Source organism: Dama dama, chromosome X (genome assembly GCF_033118175.1).
Source record: "Dama dama isolate Ldn47 chromosome X, ASM3311817v1, whole genome shotgun sequence".
NCBI classification, from domain to species: Eukaryota; Metazoa; Chordata; class Mammalia; order Artiodactyla; family Cervidae; genus Dama; species Dama dama.
Genome location: NC_083714.1, coordinates 7894419 through 7915938, shown reverse-complemented (window position 1 = coordinate 7915938; position 21520 = coordinate 7894419). Strand labels below are relative to the sequence as shown.

At 43.3% G+C, this 21520-nt stretch overlaps 1 protein-coding gene across 2 annotated transcripts in view; it reads left to right on the top strand.

Moving 5' to 3' along the window:
* Window positions 1-8545: 8545 nt before the first annotated feature.
* TKTL1 (transketolase like 1) overlaps window positions 8546-21520 on the top strand; it is a 28013-nt gene continuing 15038 nt past the window's right edge. Inside the window, exons 1-6 of one of the 2 annotated variants that reach the window (XM_061136573.1) lie at window positions 8546-8679; window positions 13356-13455; window positions 17394-17491; window positions 18768-18959; window positions 19040-19167; window positions 20373-20566. In XM_061136573.1, the coding sequence (XP_060992556.1) occupies window positions 8546-8679; window positions 13356-13455; window positions 17394-17491; window positions 18768-18959; window positions 19040-19167; window positions 20373-20566 (846 nt within the window). Of the gene's footprint in view, window positions 8680-13337; window positions 13456-17393; window positions 17492-18767; window positions 18960-19039; window positions 19168-20372; window positions 20567-21520 lie in introns of both variants that reach the window. The other variant, XM_061136572.1, reaches the window with a different exon arrangement.

Sequence of the window (21520 nt, the reverse complement as noted above, 5' to 3'; positions counted from 1 at the left end):
CAAAAGAGTCCGAAATGCAGTTCTTGGATGCAATCTCAAAAATGACAGAATGATCTCTGTTTGTTTCCAAGGAAAACCATCCAATATCACAGTAGTCCAAGCCTATGCCCCAACCAGTAACACTGAAGAAGCTGAAGTTGAATGGTTCTATGAAGACCTACAAGACCTTTTAGAACTAACATCCAAAAAAAGATGTCCTTTTCATTATAGGGGACTGGAATGCAAAAGTAGGAAGTCAAGAAACACCTGGAGTAACAGGCAAATTTGGCCTTGGGGTACGGAATGAAGCAGGGCAAAGGCTAATAGAGTTTTGCCAAGAGAACGCACTGGTCATAGCAAACATCCTCTTCCAAAAACTCAAGAGAAGACTCTACACATGGACATCACCAGATGGTGAACACTGAAATCAGATTGATTATATTCTTTGCAGCCAAAGATGGAGAAACTCTCTACAGTCAGCAAAAACAAGACCGGGAGTGACTGTGGCTCAGATCATGAACTCCTTATTGCCAAATTCAGACTTAAACTGAAGAAATTAGGGGAAACCACTAGACCATTCAGGTATGACCTAAATCAAATCCCTTATGATTATACAGTGTAAGTGACAAACAGATTCAAGGCATTAGATCTGATAGACAGAGTGCCTGAAGAACTATGGGTGGAGGTCTGTGACATTGTACAGGAGGCAGTCATCAACACCATCCCCAAGAAAAAGAAATGCAAAAAGGCAAAATGGTTGTCTGAAGAGGCCTTACAAATAGCTGTGAAAAGAAGAGAAGCAAAAAGCAAAGGAGAAAAGGAAAGATATTCCCATCTGAATGCAGAGTTCCAAAGAATAGCAAGGAGATATAAAAAAGCCTTCCTCAGCCATCAATGCAAAGGAATAGAGGAAAACAACAGAATGGGAAAGACTAGAGATCTCTTCAAGAAAATTAGAGATACCAAGGGAACATTTCATGCAAAGATGGGCTCGCTAAAGGACAGAAATGGTATGGACCTAACAGAATCAGAAGATATTAAGAAGAGGTGGCAAGAATACACAGAAGAACTGTACAAAAAAGATCTTCACGACCCAGATAATCACAATGCTATGATCACTCACCCAGAGCCAGACATCCTGGAATGTGAAGTCAAGTGGGCCTTAGAAAGCATCACTATGAACAAAGCTAGTGGATGTGATGGAATTCCAGTTGAGCTATTTCAAATCCTGAAAGATGATGCTGTGAAAGTGCTGCACTCAATATGCCAGCAAATTTGGAAAACTCAGCAGTGGCCACCATACTGGAAAGGGTCAGTTTTCATTCCAATCCCAAAGAAAGGCAATGCCAAAGAATGCTCAAACTACTGCACAATTGCACTCATCTCACACGCTAGTAAAGTAATGCTCAAAATTCTCCAAGTCAGGTTTCAGCAATACGTGAAATGTGAACTTCCAGATGTTCAAGTGGGTTTTAGAAAAGGCAGAGGAACCAGAGATCAAATTGCCAACATCCGCTGGATCATCAAAAAAGCAAGAGAGTTCCAGAAAAACATCTAATTCTGCTTTATTGACTATGCCAAAGCCTTTGACTGTGTGGATCACAATAAACTGTGGAAAATTCTGAAAGAGATGGGAATACCAGACCACCTGATCTACCTCTTGAGAAATCTGTATGCAGATCAGGAAGCAACAGTTAGAACTGGACATGGAACAACAGACTGGTTCCAAATAGGAAAAGGAGTACGTCAAGGCTGTATATTGTCACCCTGCTTATTTAACTTATATGCAGAGTACATCATGAGAAACGCTGGGCTGGAAGAAGCACAAGCTGGAATCAAGATTGCCGGGAGAAATATCAATAACCTCAGATATGCAGATGACACCACCCTTATGGCAGAAAGTGAAGAGGAACTAAAAAGCCTCTTGATGAAAGTGAAAGAGGAGAGTGAAAAAGTTGGCTTAAATCTCAACAGTCAGAAAACTAAGATCATGGCATCTGGTCCCATCAGTTCATGGGAAATAGATGGGGAAACAGTGGAAACAGTGTCAGACTTTATTTTTTTGGGCTCCAAAATCACTGCAGTTGGTGACTGCAGCCATGAATTTAAAAGACGCTTACTCCTTGGAAGGAACGTTATGACCAACCTACGTAGCATATTGAAAAGTAGAGACATTACTTTGCCAACAAAGGTCTGTCTGGTCAAGGCTGTGGTTTTTCCAGTGGTCATGTATGGATGTGAGAGTTGGACGGTGAAGAAAGCTGAGCGCCAAAGAATTGATGCTTTTGAACCGTGTGTTGGAGAAGACTCTTGAGAGTCCCTTGGACTGAAAGGAGATCCAACCAGTCCATCCTCAAGGAGATCAGTCCTGGATGTTCATTGGAAGGACTGATGTTGAAGCTGAAACTCCAATACTTTGGCCACCTCATGTGAAGAGTTGACTCACTGGAAAAGACCCTAATGCTGGGAAGGATTGGGGGCAGGAGGAGAAGGGGATGACAGAGGATGAGATGGCTGGATGGCATCACTGACTCGATGGCCATGAGTTTGGGTAGACCCCGGGAGTTGGTGATGGACAGGGAGGCCTGGTGTGCTATGATTCATGGGGTAGCAGAGTTGGACATGACTGAGCGACTGAACTGAACTAATGTAGGAAACATAAGAGATATGGATTCGATCCCTAGGTCAGGAAGATTCTCTGGAGGAGGGCATGGCAACCCACTACAGTTCAGTCATTCAGTCGTGTCCGATTCTTTGCAACCCCATGGACTGCAGCATGCCAGGCTTCCCTGTCCATCACCAACTCCTGGAGTTTACTCAAACTCATGTCCATTGAGTCAGTGATGCCATCCAACCATCTCATCCTCTGTTGTCCCCGTCTCCTCCCACTTCACATCAAGTTCAAAAGTAGACAAAATGAAATGATGTTGTTCAGGGATGCATACAGAGAAAGTAAAGTTATAAAGAAACACATGGGTTTTAGTAGCATAATCATCAGGATAGTGGTTCCTGAAATTTCCAGTAGAGCGAGAGAAGGGGATTGTGATTGGGAGAAACATGTGGAAGCTAGGGTGCTTGATTTGAGTGGTAGCTAAATGTGTGTTTACCTTATCACTACCTCCTAAACTAAATGTTGAGGTTTTTCCACCTTTATATGCATATGCCAGATTTCACAATTTTTAAAAGTTTTTAAATGTTCAATAGATGGCTTTAATAGTGGATTAGAAATGGCTGGAGAAACAATTAATAAATTGTAAAACAGAGCTAAAGAAAGCATCCAGAATGTAGCACAGAGGCACAAAGAAATAGAAAATCTGAAAATACTGAAAAATAGGACACACTGAAGATAGAATGAGAAAGTCTAACAAAAAAGTAACTGCCATGCGACAGGGAGAGGACAGACTCAGGCAACAGCAAGATTTTAAGAGATAGTCACTAAGAACTTTCCAAAACTGATGAAAAACATAAGTCCACAAATTCAAGAAGCCCAAGATAAACCAAACAGGATAAAACACAAATATATCCAAATGTAGACATAGATCTTAGAAGCAGCCAGATTTAAAAAGCTGATTACCTTTAAAACCATGACTTTTAGACTGAAAGCTGCCTTCTCAGTGGCGTCAATGAAATCCAGAAGAGAGTTGAATAATATCTTCAATACGCTGACAGAATAACTGTCAAAGAGAAAAAAAAATAGGTCATATTAAAAAATCAGAAGCAAGAATGTTTTCTGACGTTTCAGTGAAGCACTAAGAATTAGAAAACATTGAAGCAATGCCTTCGAAATTTGAGGGGAAAATTTTCTCACCTAGAAGTCTACAACCAAACTGTCAATTTTCAGGTTAGACTAAAGGTTTTTCCAACATGAAAGAACTCAAATAGTTTACTTCCTCTGCATTCTTCTTTTTTTCTGGAAGCTACTAGAGAAGATGTGCCACTAAAACCAGAGAAAAACCTAAGAAAGAAGTAGAGATGGGATCTATGAAACTGGGGTCCCAAGCCAAAAAAAAAGTCAAGTGCAATCTCCAGGATGATGGAAGGGGAACCCAAGGTGGTAGTGGGCCTGGAGAGAAAGTCAAAAGACTCCAGGAAAGAATGCTCCAATTGAATGAAATCAATGGAACACTGTAGGACATCTTTCAGCAGCTGGAGAGGAGAGATAGCCAGTTTGGGAAAGTACTGACCTATGGTAAGTAGTAGAGAACAAGCAACATGGGGGTGGGGAGAAACAGTGTTAACTCTGAGGAAAACAAAATATCCAGACAGGGGACTTCCCTAGTGGTCCAGTGGCCAAGACTCCACACTCCCAATGCAGGGGGCCTCGGCTTGAGCCCTGGTCAGGGAACTAGACCACCCCCCATGCTGCAATTATGACCCTGCAGAGTCAAATAAATAAATAAATTTTTTTTAAAAAATATATTTAAAAATATATCAAGAGAGAAAGGTAAAATAATCAGGGTTGTCATAGACTTGATGATGTGAACACCAAGGAATGACCTAATGCAGATCATTGTATACTGTCCTGGGAGGATGGGAGTGGTGAAAGAGCCACATCATCATCTTTTATTGTAAGAATAGTCAATAATTCCTAAAATCTAAAAACTAAAGAAATAGCACTATAAACAATTTATTTAGAGAATTGGAAGTAAATGCCAAAAGAAACAGCTAAAAGGGATGAATATAGTTGATTCTGGGGAGTGGATGGATTCCATCCCCAGATGGAATCACCCACCCCAATCTGTTGTGGGTGAAAGCAACAGATAGCTATTTTTGTAATAAACCTTGTAAGGGAATCCTTTTCCTCTTTGAACCAGGGGTTGGCAAACTATGGGCTGGTTTTGTACACTGGTGAGCTAAGTATGCTTTTACGTTTAAATGGTTGAAAAAATCAAAAGAAGGACATTTTCTGGCACGTGAAAATGATGTGAGGTTCAAATGGCAGTGTCCGAAGTGTTATTAGCATACAGCCACACTGATTTATTTACATATAGTCTCTCACCAACTTTGTGTCATAACAAAGGTCCAGTTGAGCAGCTAAAACAAAGAACATGTGACCACAAATATTTACCATCTGGCCCTTTATAGAAACAGTTTGCTGATCCCTGCTTTAAATTATGTTCATACATACCACTAATAAATGAAAGAACTAAGTATTTTTAAAGGAAACACAAGAAATTAAAATTTGCTAATGACTTGTTCTATTGGGAAATTTTATAGATATCCAATAAAATTAAAATTGAGGTGACCTAAATTGGAAGGAAATCCAAAAAAAGAGAGGATATAATTATACCTGTAGCTGGTTCACTTCACTGTACAGCAGAACCTAACACAACATTGTAAAGCAACTATACACCAATAAAAATTATTTAATTAATTCATTGACTACACTAAAGCCTCTGACTGTGTGGATCACAATAAACTGTGGAAAATTCTTAAAGAGGTGGGAATACCAGACCACCTTACCTACTTCCTGAGACACCTATATGCAGGTCAAAAAGTAACAGAACGGGACATGGAACAACAGACTGGTTCAAAATTTGGAAAGGAGTATTTCAAGGCTGTATATTGTCACCTTGCTTATTTAACTTATATGCAGAGTACATCATGTAAAAATGCCACACTGGATGAATCACAGGCTGGAATCAAGATTGCTGGGAGAAATATCTATAACCTGAGATATGCAGACGACACCACCCTAATGGCAGAAAGGTAAGTGGAACTAAAGAGCCTCTTGATGAAACTGAAAGAGAAGAGTGAAAAAGCTGGCTTAAAACTCAACATTCCAAAAATTAAGATCATGGCCTCTTGTCCCATCACTGCATGGCAAATAGATGGGGAAACAATGGAAACAGTGACAGACTTTATTTTGGGGGGCTCCAAAATCACTGCAGATGGTAACTGTAGCCATGAAACTAAAAGATGCTTGCTCTTTGTAAGAAAAGGTATGACTAACCTAGACAGAGACATCACTTTTCTGACAAAGGTCCATACAGTCAAAGCTATGGTTTTTCCAGCAGTCATGCATGGATGTGAGAGTTGGATCATAAAGAAAGCTGAGCACCAAAGAATTGATGCTTTTGAACTGTGGTGTTGGAGAAGACTCTCGAGAGTCCCCTGGACAGTGAGGAGATCAAACAAGCCAATCCTAAATGAAATCAATCCTGAATATTCATTGGACTGAAGCTTGTTCAAGGACTGAATATTCAAGGACTGAAGCTGAAGCTCCAATACTTCGGCCACCTGATGCAAAGAACCGACTCACTGGAAAAAGACCCTGATGCTCAGAGAGATTGAAGGCAGGAGGAGAAGGGGATGACAGAGGATGAGATGGTTGAATGGCATCACTGACTCAATGGACATGAGTTTGAGCATGCTCTGGGAGCTGGTGATGGGACAGGGAGGCCTGGTGTGCTGCAGTCTATGGGATCGCAAAGAGTCAGATATGATTGAGCGACTGAACTGAACTGAACTGAGGGAGGCCTGGCATGCTGCAGTCCACAAGGTCACAAGGAGTCGGACACAACTGAGTGACTGAACAACAAAATGTAATTAAGAAAACTCAAAATTGAGAAAAGAATAGGTTGGCGAAAAAAAATACAAGGTCACTAGTGGAAAAAAGAAACAGGTACATAACATCCAAATAACCAAGGGAAGAAAGAAAGGAACTCGATTAATCCAAAAAGCAGAAGGAAAGGAGGAACAAAATTAAATGAGATATCAGAGTAAACATAAAATGGCAATAAGATGTGATTATCAGTGACTCTATATCATAGTGAAGAACAGGGAAGCCTGGCATATTGCAGTTCATGGGGTCAAAAACAGCTGGACACGACTTAGTGACTAAACAACAATAAGAAAGCCGAGACAGCACAGAGTACTAAACATAAAAATGAAACTAAAAAGGTATCAGAAGAACACAATAGGAAATGTTTTTATAACCTTTGTGTGAAGAACATCTTTCTGAACAAATCTCAAGCCAAAATGCCATAAAGGAAAAGATTCACATACTGTACATGTACATTAATTTTTTTTAAATCTATAAACCTTCTTATAATGAAAGAAGTATAAAATTAAAAAGAAGCAACATTTCAGCTTGTTTCAAACATTTGCTCCTTAAAAATAAAATATCTCCTAATAAACTCATTCAGTTCACTTCAGTCAGTCAGTCGTGTCTGACTCTTTGCAACCTCGTGGACTGCAGCAGCATGCCAGGCTTCCCTGTCCATCATCAACTCCCTGAGCCTCCTCACATAAACCCATTAGGGGCTGCCAAAAAAGAAAAGTATCTCCATTAATATTTTTAAAAAGCAACGGATTAAAAGATCTGCAATACCTGTAAGAGACAAAGGACTAATCAACATAATATTTTTTTAAATTCCTACAAATTAGGAAGCTAAAAAGAATTTACCAAACATAAAAACAGTAAATGGTTGTAACAGGCAGTTCAGAAAGGATGAACTGCGAATGCCAGTAAACGTACAAAAAATGTCCAACTGGAAGCAAATCAGACAGACATGAAACAAATTATTGAAAATGGTTTCCTTATCCATCAGAAGGCCGGACATTAAAAAGATGAACAATATTCATTGTTGACGGGGCCTGGGGAAAAGCGCACTCACATAACTGCGAATAGAATGACACAGAGGTTCTGGGTTTCATTGCGCCATTATCACAACACGAAGCCTTTAACCCAGCAAGGACGTGGGTCCCTGGCCGCCTTCAGGGCCACTGTGGGGGCTCTCGGGAGAGCAGCAGGTTTGAACTAAGTGGCTGAAATAAGGTTGTGTTGGTGCAGAGAAGGTACCGGGGGACCACGGAAGAGCACCTCAGAGTCACAGGGACGAGCTCCGTGGCATTGCTGACGGGTTGGTTCGGCGGGGTTTGAAGTACAGAAGATTCTAGAAAAAGAAACAAGGTCCGTGCAGAAACGCCTTGATGCCTCAAGACGCTCAGACCGCTTCACCTTTTGTGAACCGCGTTCGCCACCCTCCCCCCCACCCCGCCACGCCACGCCACGCCACGCCACGCCACGCCACGCCACGCCACCGCCCGACGTTGGGCTTCTGTGGGGCTGGAAAGGGGGCAGCTGCCAACTGGAAAATTCCAGCGTGGCTTTTATCATAGTGTGAGAAAATGCACAAAACAAACTTAACCACTGTAACTCTTTTAAAGCTTGTGAACGCACAGGCCCTCCGTTATTCGAGTCAACACGTCTCGCAACCATCGCATCTAGTTCCAGAAGTTTATCTTTTTTATCACCCACCCCCAAGGTAGACTCCGGTGCTGGTGCTGAGGAAGCTCTCTTTGAGCTGACAGGACAAGGGCAGATACAAAGGACTAATCTCAAGTCATCTCGAATAATGTGCGACATATGAATGACAAATATTCAAAATGTGTGGGATTGGAGGGCGCGCGGAGGGAGCGGCGTGGGGAAGGGGCGGCGCGCGGCGGCACGAGGAGGGAAGCGGCGCGCGGAGGGAGCGGCGCGCGGAGGGAGCGGCGCGTTTGTACGCCACGCAGCACACTCCGCTGCATTTGCTCCTCAGACGCGGGCGTGTTCGCAGCTATGGCCGACGCTGAGGCGAGCACCGCGATGGCGGACGAAGCCAAACCTGACGCGAAGACTTTGCAGATTCTGCGGGACATGGCCAATCGCCTGCGCATCCATTCCATCAGGGCCACCTGCGCCTCGAGCTCTGGGTAAGGCGCCCTCGTCGAAGCTCGGGTCGTTGAGTGGCTCGCCTTGAGGGGACGCCTGTGGAGAGAGTTGAGGGAGCTGTCGCGGGGCGGGGAGGGCTCGGTTGTGGAGGCCCCATTTCACGCTCTCCGGGTTTGGCCGCCACGTGCTCCGGCAGCCACCCCTCTCGAGCCCGTGGCCGGCCGACAGTGGCGGCCCGGGGCCTCCGGCCTCTCAGGTTAACGGAGAGGAGTCCGGGCGCGGCGGGTGGAGCGCATGGCCCGGGCGGCTATCGTGGGAGCGGGAGCGGCCTGGCGCTGTTTGTGTGAGGAGTGTCCTCGACACCAAGGCCTCGAACCCAGAAGGTGGAGTTCGGAGAAATAAAGCTTGAAAGAAAGCGATGGGGGAGTAAGAATCCGAGCAAAGGGGGACTGTTGCTTCTGCTGGTATTTTGTCGAAGATGTTTCTGTCAATATTCATAAAAGATATTGGCCGTTAGTTTTCTTGGAAGGTGTTTGTCTGCCTTTAGTATTGGTATAAGGACGATTCTGGCCCAGAGTGAGTTTCAATGTGTTCTCTTCAGGGTTTTTTGTTTTTTGTTTTTTTCCTGGAAGAGTTGGAAGAGAATTGAGGATTCAGCAGTGAGGCCATCAAGTTCAAAGTTTTTCTTTGTCATGGAGCTTTTCCACTACTGATACAATTTCTGTATTGTAGATTTATTCAGATTTTTCTCTTTGTGATTCAGTCTTGTTCGATTTTGTTTCTAGAAATTTCTTATAGGTTGAATGATTTATTGCCATACAGTTGTTCGCAGTACTTTATAGTCCTTTTTATGGCTGTAGAATTGATGGTTATAGTCTTACTTTCATTCCTGAAATGAAATTAGTAATTTCAAATCTGATTTAGTACATTTAGTAATTTTCTTTTTCATTTACTCTAGTTAAAGGTTTGTTAATTTTGTTAATCTATTCAAAGAACCAACTTCTGTTTTGGTTCATTTTCTACATTGTTTTCCTAGTCTATTTGTTTCTGCTCTAACATTTTATTACTTTTTCCATTTTGGTAGCTTTGGTTTAGTTCTGCGTTTTTTACTAAGTTGTGAACTTAAGGGCTTCCCCTGGTGACTCAGACAGTAAAGAGCCTGCCTGCAGTGCACGAGACCCAGGTTCGATCCCTGGGTCAGGAGGATCCTCTGGAGAAGGAAATGGCCACCCACTCCAATATTCTTGCCTGGAAAATCCCAAGGACAGAGGAGCCTGGCGGGCTACAGTCCATGGGGTCACAAAAAGTTGGACAGGACTGAGCGAGCTCACTTTCTTTCACTGTGCACTTAGGTTTGTTTTTGTTTGTTTGTTTGCTGGGTGTTCTCTTTTTTCCCTTGAGAGACTTTTTTTTTTTTAATTTATTTTATTTATCAGCCTCACCGTGCAGCTTGCAGGATCTTAGTTGCCAGACCAGGGATTGAACCAGGGCCCAGGGTAGTGAAATCGCCAAGTTCCAACGACTGCACTGCCAGGGGACTCCCAGAGATAGTTCTTTTTTAATGCAAGCATTTACAGCTATAAACTTCTCTCATCACTGCTTTTGCCACATCCCACAAATTTTGGTATAATGTGTATTTCATTTGTCTCTAAAAGTTTATCAGCTTTTCTTGCAATTTCTTCTTTGACCTATTCATTTAAGTACACTGTGGAGGATTTTTGTTGTTTTCTTTTAAAATTGAATTATAGTTGACTTGCAATATTAATGTCAGGTGTATAATACAGTGATTCAATATTTTTACAGATTATACTGCATGTAAAGTTATTTTAATAGTGTGTTGCCTAATTCCCACAGAAGTGTAAGCTTTACCATTTTCCTTGTATTATTGACTTCTAACTTCACCCTGTCATGGAGATGTGCATGGTTCTGTTTTTGTGTTGTTTTTTTTTACACTTATTTTTGCTCCCTTCACCTTCTAAACTAATAATGGTTTACATTTTCTCAAGAGATCTCTAACAGGAGCATCTACTTAGAGGATGCTTGCAAAGCCAAGAGGTTTAACTCTCCATTTTCTGTATTGTGAAATTTGAAAGGGGAGATTAGTAATACACATGAGCTGCACTTAAAATCTTACTCTTCTGACTTTTGGGGCATGGCAGGGCTCTAGAGTGCCTGCCTGGATGCCCATGAAAGCTGCTTTTTTAAGAGCAAGGGTTGCTTCATTCTATAAGGGCCTCAAGTTATTCCACCATGAGAAACTTCTCATTTACTTCCTAAAAAAAATTGATTTTAGGTAGTAGAATGCATTTTATTCATTGGGGTTTTTAAAAATTTTCTCCCCCACCCAAAAAAAAATTTTCTTTCCCACTTTTATTGAGATGTAATTGAGCACACGGGGCTTCCCTGGTGGCTCAGCAGTAAAGAATCTGCCTGCCAATGCAGGAGATGAGGGTTTGATCCCTGGAGAAGGAAATAGCAATCCACTTGAGTATTTATTCTTGCCTAGGAAATCCCATGGACAGAGGAGCCTGGCAGACTGTAGTCCATGGGGTCACTCAGAGTGGGACACGACCTAGCAACTAAACAATTGAGCACACAGCATTAATATATTAGCATAATAATTTGACTTAAATATATTGTAAAATGATGACCACAAGTTTATTTACCATCCACCATCTCATAGATTTAAAATAATGGAAAAGAAAAATGTTTTTTCCCTGTAATGAAAACTCAGGATCTACTCTTCTAACAACTTTCAAGTGTATATCATACAGCAGTGTTAACTATAGTCATTTAGTTGTGTTTTACTTCTCATATCTGGAAGTTTGTAGCTTTTGACAGCTTTATCCAATTCCAGCTACCCCCAACCCCCACCTCTGGTAACCACAAATCCGATGATTTTCTCTGAGTTTGGACGTTTGGTGTGGTTTTTTTGTTTGTTTTGTTTTTAGAGTCTACATGTAAGAGATAATACAGTATTTGTTTTTCTCTGAGTTATTTCAGTTAGAATAATATTCTCAGGGTCCATCTATGTTGTCACAAATGACAGAATTTCCTTTTTACGAGTGAATTATATTACATCATATATATGTACCACACATCTCCTTCATTCATTCATCTTTTTAAAATAAATTCTATATTTTATTTATTTACTTAGTTTTGGTGGCTCAGCTTGTGGGATCATAGTTTCCTAACCAAGGAAATCCCCCATTCATCTATCAGTGGACACTTAGGTTGTTTCCATGGCTTGGCTACTATAAATAATGCTGCTGTGAACATAGGGGTGTTCTGCTCTGGTGTACATTCCCACTGACAGTGCACAGGATTCCCTTTTATCCACATCCTTGTGCTGCTAAGTCACTTCAGTCATGTCCAACTCTGTGCGACCCCGTAGACGGCAGCCCACCAGGCTCAGCTGTCCCTGGGATTCTCCAGGCAAGAACACTGGAGTGGGTTGCCATTTCCTTCTCCAGTGTGTGAAAGTGAAAGTGAAGTCGCTCAGTCGTGTCCGACTCTTAGCGACCCCATGGACTGCAGCCCACCAGGCTCCTTTGTCCATGGGATTTTCCAGGCAAGAGAACTGGAGTGGGTTGCCATTGCCTTCTCTGCACATCCTTGCTAGCATTTGTTAATTCACCTTTTTGATGATAGCCATTCTGATGGGTGTGAGGGGATATCTCACTGTGATTTGGACTTGCAATTTCCCTGATGATCAGTGACATTGAGTACCTTTTCATGTGCCTTTTGGCTGTCTATCCTCTCTGGGAAAATGCCTATCAGATCCATTGCCCATTTTTAATAGGATTTTTTGTTGTTATGAAATTGTGTGAGTTTGTTGTATATTTTGTATATAAACACCTTATCAAATATGTGATTTGCAAATACTTTTCTCCTATTCAGTATGTTGCTTTTGCATTTTGTTGATGGTTTCCTTTGCCATGAAGAATTTGACTCAGTCCCACTTGGTTTATGTTTGTTGTTGTTTTGTTGTTTTTGTTGGTTTTTTTTTTTTTTTGCTTTTGCTTTTAGTGTCAGATTCAAAAAATCCTCACCAAGACTCAGGTCAAGGTGCTTACTGCCTATGTTTTCTTCTAGGAGTTTTATGGTTTTCAGTGTTACATTGAAGTCTTAATCCATTTGAAGTTAATTTTTGTGAGTGGTATAAGATAGAGGTCCAGTTTCATGTTTTTACATGTGAATATCCAGTTTTTCCCTTACCGTTTGTTGAAGAGACTCGTTCTTTCTGCATTGAGTATTCTTGGCTCCCTTGTCAAAAATTAGTTGACCATATAAGCGTGGGTTTATTTCTGCTTCGTGGAATTTCTGATTAATGATACCACAAATGAATTCAAGTGAAATAATACTCAAATGTTTACAGAGTCACCAGGTGAACTTCTTCAAGTATGCCGGTGCTCCACTGATAGAAGGAGGCTAGTCTATGAGGCCTTGCTCTCTTCAGGGAGAGGAGTTGTGAGATTACTGGGCCTTAAAGCATTCTTAAAAGCTGTGATCTTGGTTGGGGGGGGGGGCACTGAGTGGCTTAGCATCCCTTTCCCTTGACTGGATTCTTCTGGGGCTGGAAGAAATGACTGCTGCTTCTGGTTTGAGGAGACCATGTGTTGAAAGGCCTCCTTGTGCACTGTGTGTGTCCCTGGTGAGTCACTTGCCTGTGAGAAATGACCTGTGCCATGTCTTCCAGCCACCCCACATCATGCAGCAGTGCTGCTGAGATCATGTCTGTGCTGTTCTTCCACGTGATGAGGTATAAACAAACGGACCCAGAGAACCCAGACAATGACCGTTTCGTCCTCTCCAAGGTAAGCTGGCACAGGAACCTAGGGGCAGCTCAGAAACTTGGTTCTTAAATTCATTTTAAAAGCCACCATGTGTCAACAAGGCCTGCGATGGCCTCTATTTATCCTTTTGGTTCTTCCCTCTTTGCTTCATGTCTTCATCTGTTTAGGTTGGTATAACAAAACACCAGAGACTAGGTGGCTTATAAACAATAGAAATTTATTTCTCACAGTTCTGGAGGTGAGAAGTCTAAGATCAAGGCACTGGCATGGTTGTGTTCTTGTGAGGGCCATCTTCCCAGTTATGGACTTCTCATTATATCGTGAGGTGGAAGGAGAAATGGTTTCCCTTTTTATAAGGGCACTGACCCCACTCCTGAGTGTTCTGCCCTCATGACCTAATCACTCCCCAAAGACCCCCACCTCCTTATACCATCAGCTTCAGATTTTCAACATAAGAGATTTGGAAGGAGGGGCACAAACATTCAGACTGTGGCAATTCATAAAGATCTAAAAGGTGTTCTAGCAAAAACTGCATAGTGGGAAGGATGACTTGCAGCAACTGGCAGCCCCTGTTTTCCTTCAGTACTTCACCTTAACCAATTTAAACATTCAGACTGTGGCAACTCATAAAGATCTAAAAGGTGTTCTAGCAAAAACTGCATAGTGGGAAGGATGACTTGCAGCAACTGGCAGCCCCTGTTTTCCTTCAGTACTTCACCTTAACCCATCTGGCACCCCTACCCAGAGTCTTGCTGCTCCCATCCTGGGCCACCTTGGTAGAGGAGGGCAACATTGAGCTTGATTTGAAGGTACATCCCATTTCTGTCAGTCAGCTTTCTCTTCCATTTTTCTGCAGATCACCAGTAGGGAGTTTCTCATGAGGCTAGATATGGTAACCAGATACCTCATGACATTGGAAGACAGGAAAGAAAAGGAATGTTAAAAACAAGATCGATCTAGGAGAACAAGCAGCTCTTTTGATGCTATCGGAAGGTTTGCTGTGTTCTGAGCAAAGTATTTAAAATTTAACTGGTAGAACATCATGTGCAAATAGAAACCCCAGATCTAAGCAGTGGAAAGTAAAGAGAAGGCAGAGTACGGGCAGAGAACCTGGAGCTGTAGTTAATGACCCTTGTCTTGGTGTCTAAAATGTAATCTCAAGTGAGGTTTGCCCAGGGATGAATAAAAGATGTGTGTAGAGAAAGAGAGAGAAAGCAGATGAGTGCAATTAGTAATAGCTAATAAAATCTAGGTAAAGAATATGGGGAACTTCATTGTGTTCTTTTTACAACATTTCTGTAAGTTTATATTTCCTTCATCATAAAAAGTGAATAGCTATAGATATACAAAGTATGACTGTTTAGAGCTCTAGTTTGGTTTTGGGTTTTTTTGTTTATTGGTTTTGGGTGGGGGGTGGTGGCTGCAGCATTCAGAATCTTACTTCCCTGATCAGGGATTGAACCCATGCCTCCAGCAGTGGAAAAATAGAGTCTCAACTACTTGACCACCAGGGAAGTCCCTAGAGCTCTAGTTTTTTAAAAAAGGAAAGAGGGACTTCCCTGGTGGTCCAGTGGGTGAGACTCTGTGCTTCCACTGCAGGGGACTCAAGTTTGATCCCTAGTTGGGGAAGTAGGATACCCCATGCCATGGGATGCAGCCAAATAAAAAGAGAAAGATGTGGGAATTCCCTGGCAGTCCAGTGATTAAGATTCGGTGTTTCCACTGCCAGGGGTGCAGGTTTGATCCCTAGTCCAGGAGATAGCTGCAAGCAGGACAGCATGGCCTAAAAAAAAAAAAGCCTAGATTCTCTCATAACCGGTGCTGTCATATAGTCAGAGTCATTAGCCTTAGAGGTATAGAGTGACTTTCTGGCATGCAATCGCAGGCTGGACACTGGTTAGCTACCAGAATTTGTGTGTTTGTCAGATTTATGCAGCAGATAAAGTTAGAAAAGAGAAAACACTCAGGAGCATAGTCCATCTCGGATCTGGTTGGGAATAGAGTAAATGGACTTGCTGGAGGCCAAGAAGCCAGGGTCTTCATAATCCATGCTCCTAGGGCACCCGTGTCTATGCACACAACTACAGATGGAGGCCACCTGCTCAGGTCTGGGCATGGCGCTAAATGAAGTGCTCAGATTCCCTTGGAGCCCTCATGGTGCTCATGATCCCTCCATCCACCACCCTGGCCTTAGTTTTTGTTTCACAAACTTTTGTTTTCTTCAACGAAGCAGGCCTGGGAAGTAACCAAAAAGCCTGTTTGTAAACCTGTTCTTGAAGTGTACTTTGTGTCAGAACAAAGATGAGAAATGCTACCTAGAAGAGAAGACTTTCTTTTCTGGGTGCCCTTGGCACACTGAGTGCATCTTTATTCTTGGTCTTGGACCGCCTCAGTTGTGTGTCCCCACACAGCTTAGGAGTTCTTGGAAAAGAAAAGGGAACCCATGGATTAAACCTGGGGGAAGTGGAGTTGGTCTGAGCATAGAGCCCAGGCTTGGTCCAAGGGCACGCAAGGCACCTGGGAATCAGAGCTTGTTACAGGAGTAAAGTAGGAGCTGTGGGGACGAAGACAAAGTTAGAAAGGTTGTCAGGAGGGATTTCAGTGGGACAGTTGTCAGAGCTAGAGATGCAAAACAGAAAAAGAGTGAGGGCACGAAGCACATGGAGGAAGGTCAGGAGCCCCAGGAGGAGCAGAACCATAGGGTGGATCAAGACAGGAGAGGGATCCAAGAACTCACAAGTACCATTTAGCCATCCTGTAGTGACAACACTAACCAGTCTGCTTGAATGAAGCTGACATCTGAATGGAGGGAGGGGACAGAGAAGAAACAAACCCAGAAATAGCTAGCATGCCAGAGGGGCCAAGAATCCTAAATCCAAAGGAACTGGAGGGGCAGGAAGTACTAGGTGAAAGAGATGGTCCAGGAAGGTCTTGGTGTCGACATTTGAGCCGAGAGTTGAAAGGAGTGAGCTGTGCCCCTTCTTAGGCATAAGCACCGGGCACTCTGGGGGAAGAGGAAAGCACAAGTGCTGAAGCCCTGAGTCAGGTGTGTGCCCGGTGCATTCAGAAGACAGCCAGGACACCAGGCACCCGGGGCAGTGGGGGAGAGAGTGAGAGGTGATGGGGGTCACCGCAAGAACCCCCATTGACGTTAGATGGCAAGACCTTGGACAGTTCTCCACAGCGATTGAGGCTTAGGTTTTAACATGCTCCGCCTGGTGGCTGTGTTGAGAATTGACTGTGGAGGGAAGCGGGGAGGCCACTGCAGTGACAGAGAGGTTTGTGGACAGGCTGAGATGGTAGCAGTGGAAACATTGACCAAGTTTGGTGTCTCTTTAGAAGTTTGGGAGTGGGGCCTCAGTGCAGCAGACCTTTGACACCACCTTCTCTCCATGGGACAGTGACAGCCTGTGCCTACAAGCAGGGTGGGGGGAAACAATGGAGTGGTGGTGGAAAGGGATTTATTTCTAGCATGACCTTTTACATAACCCCTTCCCAAATCTCAGTTGACTTGAGTTTTACAAACCAGGGAAATGGAAGTCTTCAGTGTGTCTGATTCCTGCTTAAGAGCCCATGTTCTTCAAAAACATTGAACATCTGGTTTGTACATGGCTAGATAAAAGGCCTTGTGAAAATGGCAAGGCTCATGCTTAGATTTTTTTTTTTTTTTTGGTTTGCTTTTGGGCTCTGCTTAGGCTGCCATGTGGAGAAGTTGCCCTCTTCTATGTTGTCAAATCTGCAGTTGCCCTCACCAGCTGCATAGATTCCATGTGACTTCGTTGTCTTTTTAATGTTGATCTGAGACTTGGAGAGCGTGTGGGTGTGGGGAAGAGTTAATTCCCTTGCAGGGTGGGAGGGGCTGCTGTGAAGAGTAACCTTTGTCTGGTGCCTGATCCTGGGAAGTTGGTGCACCCTGCAGGTGCACCTAACCTAGGTTCTTTTGGTCCCTTCTCCCACAGAGACTCTCATTTGTTGATGTGGCAACTGGATGGCTGGGGCAAGGACTGGGGGCTGCATGTGGGATGGCGTATACTGGCAAGTACTTTGACAAGGCCAGGTAAGACACTTACTCAGAAACCATTTAACTCTCCAATTACCCCACCCCTGGCACTTTGGCTTTGTTTATTCTTTATTAGTTTGGGAATACAGTGATTTAAAAGTTCAAGTCACCAAGTATTCAAGCAATAAAAAGAAATCGTATTTCAGGAAACTGTTACGGCATCTCTGGTTGGGTTCTAAGTGCTGCCTGCAGTATAGAAACTAGTTTGTTAGGATTCAGGTCTTTACCAAGATAGATATCTTCCTGTTTCCCATCTTTCAGTGAGCTTCACTATAGAGTGATCAGATGGTGTGTTCGCCTTTCCATTTGGGACCCCTGTATGTTAATAATCAAAGGTCTCTTTTTGGAATGATTCCACCTTCCAAAAGACAGGCAATTTCATGCCTTTATTATAAGGGTGTGTGTCTGGGTGCTGCTGATACAGGAGCAGCAAAATGGTGTGTCCCTGTTGTGTGGTAAGTCGCTCTTTAAAAATTTCACTTACAGCATTTTTCTGCCCCAGCAGTGGAGAAAGCACAATAAAGTGCTTCCAGAGGGGCTACCTGGGCTGGAACCTGGGACTGAGGGGCCACAGACTCAGGTGCCCTGGGGGAACCGTGGGACTAGAACATACATTCCATGGTGTGCTTTCTCCACTGCTGGGGCAGTTGCCCTGCTCCATTTCCCATAAGACTATTGACCTTTTTCATTTCTCCTTTTTGCCTCTGTTAGTCCCTGTTGTGTGGTTAATCACTTTTTTAAAAGTCCATTTACAGCCCGGGGTCTGCATTATATTGTATTGGCATAAACATTTCATGTTTCTGCTGTGGAGGAGTTTAATATTTACAACAACAAATGCTCCTGAAGTAGAATGTTTTGATTGTTATGGTTATTGTAAATAAGTTTGTAAGATCAGAAATAGAAGGTAGTTGTGCTTTAAAGAGCTTACCAAGAAACTGTATATGTGAATGTTTGGATGTTTAAGGGCCTTCTCTCCATCCCCTCTTGTTTGTTGGACCCAGAGAAGTGAAAGAACCTAGAAATAGCGTTTGCAGCCAAAATGAGAAAACTAGCCAAAGGTGCAGCCCATCTCATGAGGCCCAAGCTTTTAAAGCTGCGATTCCTCAGCTGTTGAGTTTGGGCAGCTTTGACAAGGAAAACTGTCTCATAGGAACCTGCTGATCCGAAGCACCTGCTTCATTCTCTTCCTCTTGTTTCTCTTTGTGAAATGTACTTGTTCGAGTGGCTCAGAGGAGCCCCAGGCAGGGTCATAACCTCTCTTGACTTGCCCCAGCTACCGGGTGTTCTGCCTCCTGGGAGATGGCGAGTCCTCAGAAGGCTCCGTCTGGGAGGCCCTGGCCTTTGCATCCCACTACAGTCTGGACAATCTTGTGGCCATCTTTGATGTGAATCGCCTGACCCACAGCACCACTTTGCCTCTCGAGTACTCCATAGATGTCTATCAGAAGCGCTGTGAAGCCTTTGGGTAATTGTCCTACTTGATGTCACCTCCTTTCTGCTCCTTCCCCCTTCGCCTTCTAACCTGGATGCCTCTTCTGTTGACAGGTGGAATACTTTGGTGGTGGACGGCCGTGACGTGGAGGCACTGTGCCAGGTGTTCTGGCAGGCAGCTCAAATGAAGAACAAGCCCACCGCTGTGGTTGCCAAGACCTTCAAGGGCCGGGGTGTTCCAAGTAAGGAAGTGTTGCTTTTATGCTTAGGGTTGTTAGCCTCTGCACAACACATGAGGCTGAGGCTCGCTGAGCAGACAGACGGCTGACTTCATGCACAGTGACTACGCTTCTGACATGTGCCGGACGCTCTCACTCTCCTTGATGCTTGTAGATAGCAGATCTGGTCAGGGCTGGGGAGGGGAAACCCAGACGCCCAGCAAGTGATTTGAGCACGAGGGAGCGGCTGGGAGGATAGTCCATCAGTTATCGAACCAGCAGGGAACCATCTCCACAGGGCATGCAGAGTGAGAGAGGGTGTGTGAGCAGATACTTAAACAGGAATGTATGCACATGCATGCAATGGCTTGTGCCCACGCTACCTGGGAGGACACACAGGCTGCTAGTAAAGTGGCCCCTCTGGGAAAGGCAGCTGTGGAACTGAGGGTCAGGGGAGGAGGGTGGTTGAAAGTCTTAATAACTTCTTGCAGATTTCAAAGTGGACACTTAAAGTTGTTCATCTCCAGTATAAATAGTTGCAGTGGGAGTGATTTCTGCTGTGTTCTTAATATTAACATTTTAGAAGAAAACTATTCTCTGACTTCTCCTCAAAATAGTCTTCTGGTACACCCAGTTCAATAAATGACAACTTGCCCAATTTGCTCCTGTAAGAAACCTGGGTATTTCTTTGTCTCCACCTCTCCTTTATGTGCCGCCCCACACACACACCCAGTCTGTCATCCATTCTAATTGATTCTGCTCCTAACGTATGTCTCAAGTCTGTTCACTCCTCTCCACCTCTCTTGCCCAAGCCTGGTCTTCTCTCCCTCACTTCAGTTTCCTCAAGCCAGTCCCCATATGCCTGCATTGGTGATCTTTCTACAACATGGATCTGATCAGTTACCTCCCCCACTTCCAAACCCTTCAGGGGTTTCCCATCTTGCTTTGGGCAAAACTCAAACTCCTTGTACCCACAAGATCCTCCCTACCTGTCTCCAGCCTCATCTCCCTCACCGTTCCCTCCATTCACCAGCACGTTAGCCAGTGGCCCCCTTAAGAGCCTCTCAGCCTTTGTCCAGGCTGTCTCCTGCCACCACAGTACCAGGTCAGGCCCCTTGTGCCAGGTTTTTACTCTGAGGCTGACATCTTTCCCTTCCAAATGTCTTTCAGATGACTGAACAGGGGCTCGTGAGTTACAGAATAAATGTCTTTTATCCATTGGGTTACAGGTGTTGAAGATGCAGAAAATTGGCATGGAAAGCCAATGCCAAAAGAAAGAGCGGATGCAATTATCAAACTAATTGAGAGCCAGATAGAGACCAATAAGAGTCTCGAACCAAAAGCCCCTGTTGAAGACTCGCCTCAAATCAACATCTCAGATATAGAAATGACGTCTCCACCTGATTATGAAGTCAGTGATATGGTAGGCAAACTTTTTTCTCTGCTTTTGCTAAATACAGAGGACTCCTGTTTACTCTGATTTCCCCAGATGAACCAATTCTTAGGTGGTGTGACATTTAGTTAAAGGTTTTAAGCAACAAAGATGGATTTACCTTTTTACTATTTTGATATTTTTTCTTTGATTTCAAACTTAGGTCTGAATTTTCTTACCAGTCAGTCACTACTTATTTGCGTCCAGTGCTATGCAGCTTTTGCTTACTTCCTAAATTCAGTCTCTAGTCTGGCAGACCATTGTGCATGAAACTCCATGATTCTATGTCAACTTGAAGGACAGGGGCCTAGCTGGATTGATCTTTTGGGCTTAATCCCTGGTTTACACAAGGAAGAGCACCAGTTCACCGAAGGCCAGTTCTTCAAAAAGGAAACAAATTAGGCATGAAACCCTGATAAACCCTTTCTGTTTTTATCATGATTTTTGTGTCCTGCCTTCTTGTATATTACAGCAGATCCAAAATAGGCAGGCTCTTCACAACCTAAAGAAACAAGGTGGCGAGCCTGGGAGGAAGGAAATTTTTCTGACTCTTATTTGTCTTCCTTATTTATTTGGGAACATTTTGAGTGTTACTTATGTTTTCTTAGCCTGGTAATATGGATTAATAATAAATGAATTGACTGAGAAACTAGAAAGCAAATTTAAAAGCAGAAGAAAGCTGTTAATAAAAAGCACATATTAACAGAAGGTACTTTGGTACTATGTGTTAACACCAACTGTTCACACCCTTCAAAGTAGAAGTGCAACTCACAGGTATTTATCCTACAGAAATACCTGTACAAGCATGCAGGATAGAATGAATGTTGATTCCAGCATTGATTATGGTGAAGTGTTTATGTCTAGAAAGTATGTGAGATTATTGGAACTTTTCGTTTGAAGTGCATATATTTTAATAGAAATTAAGGACACAGGCCAATTGATTAA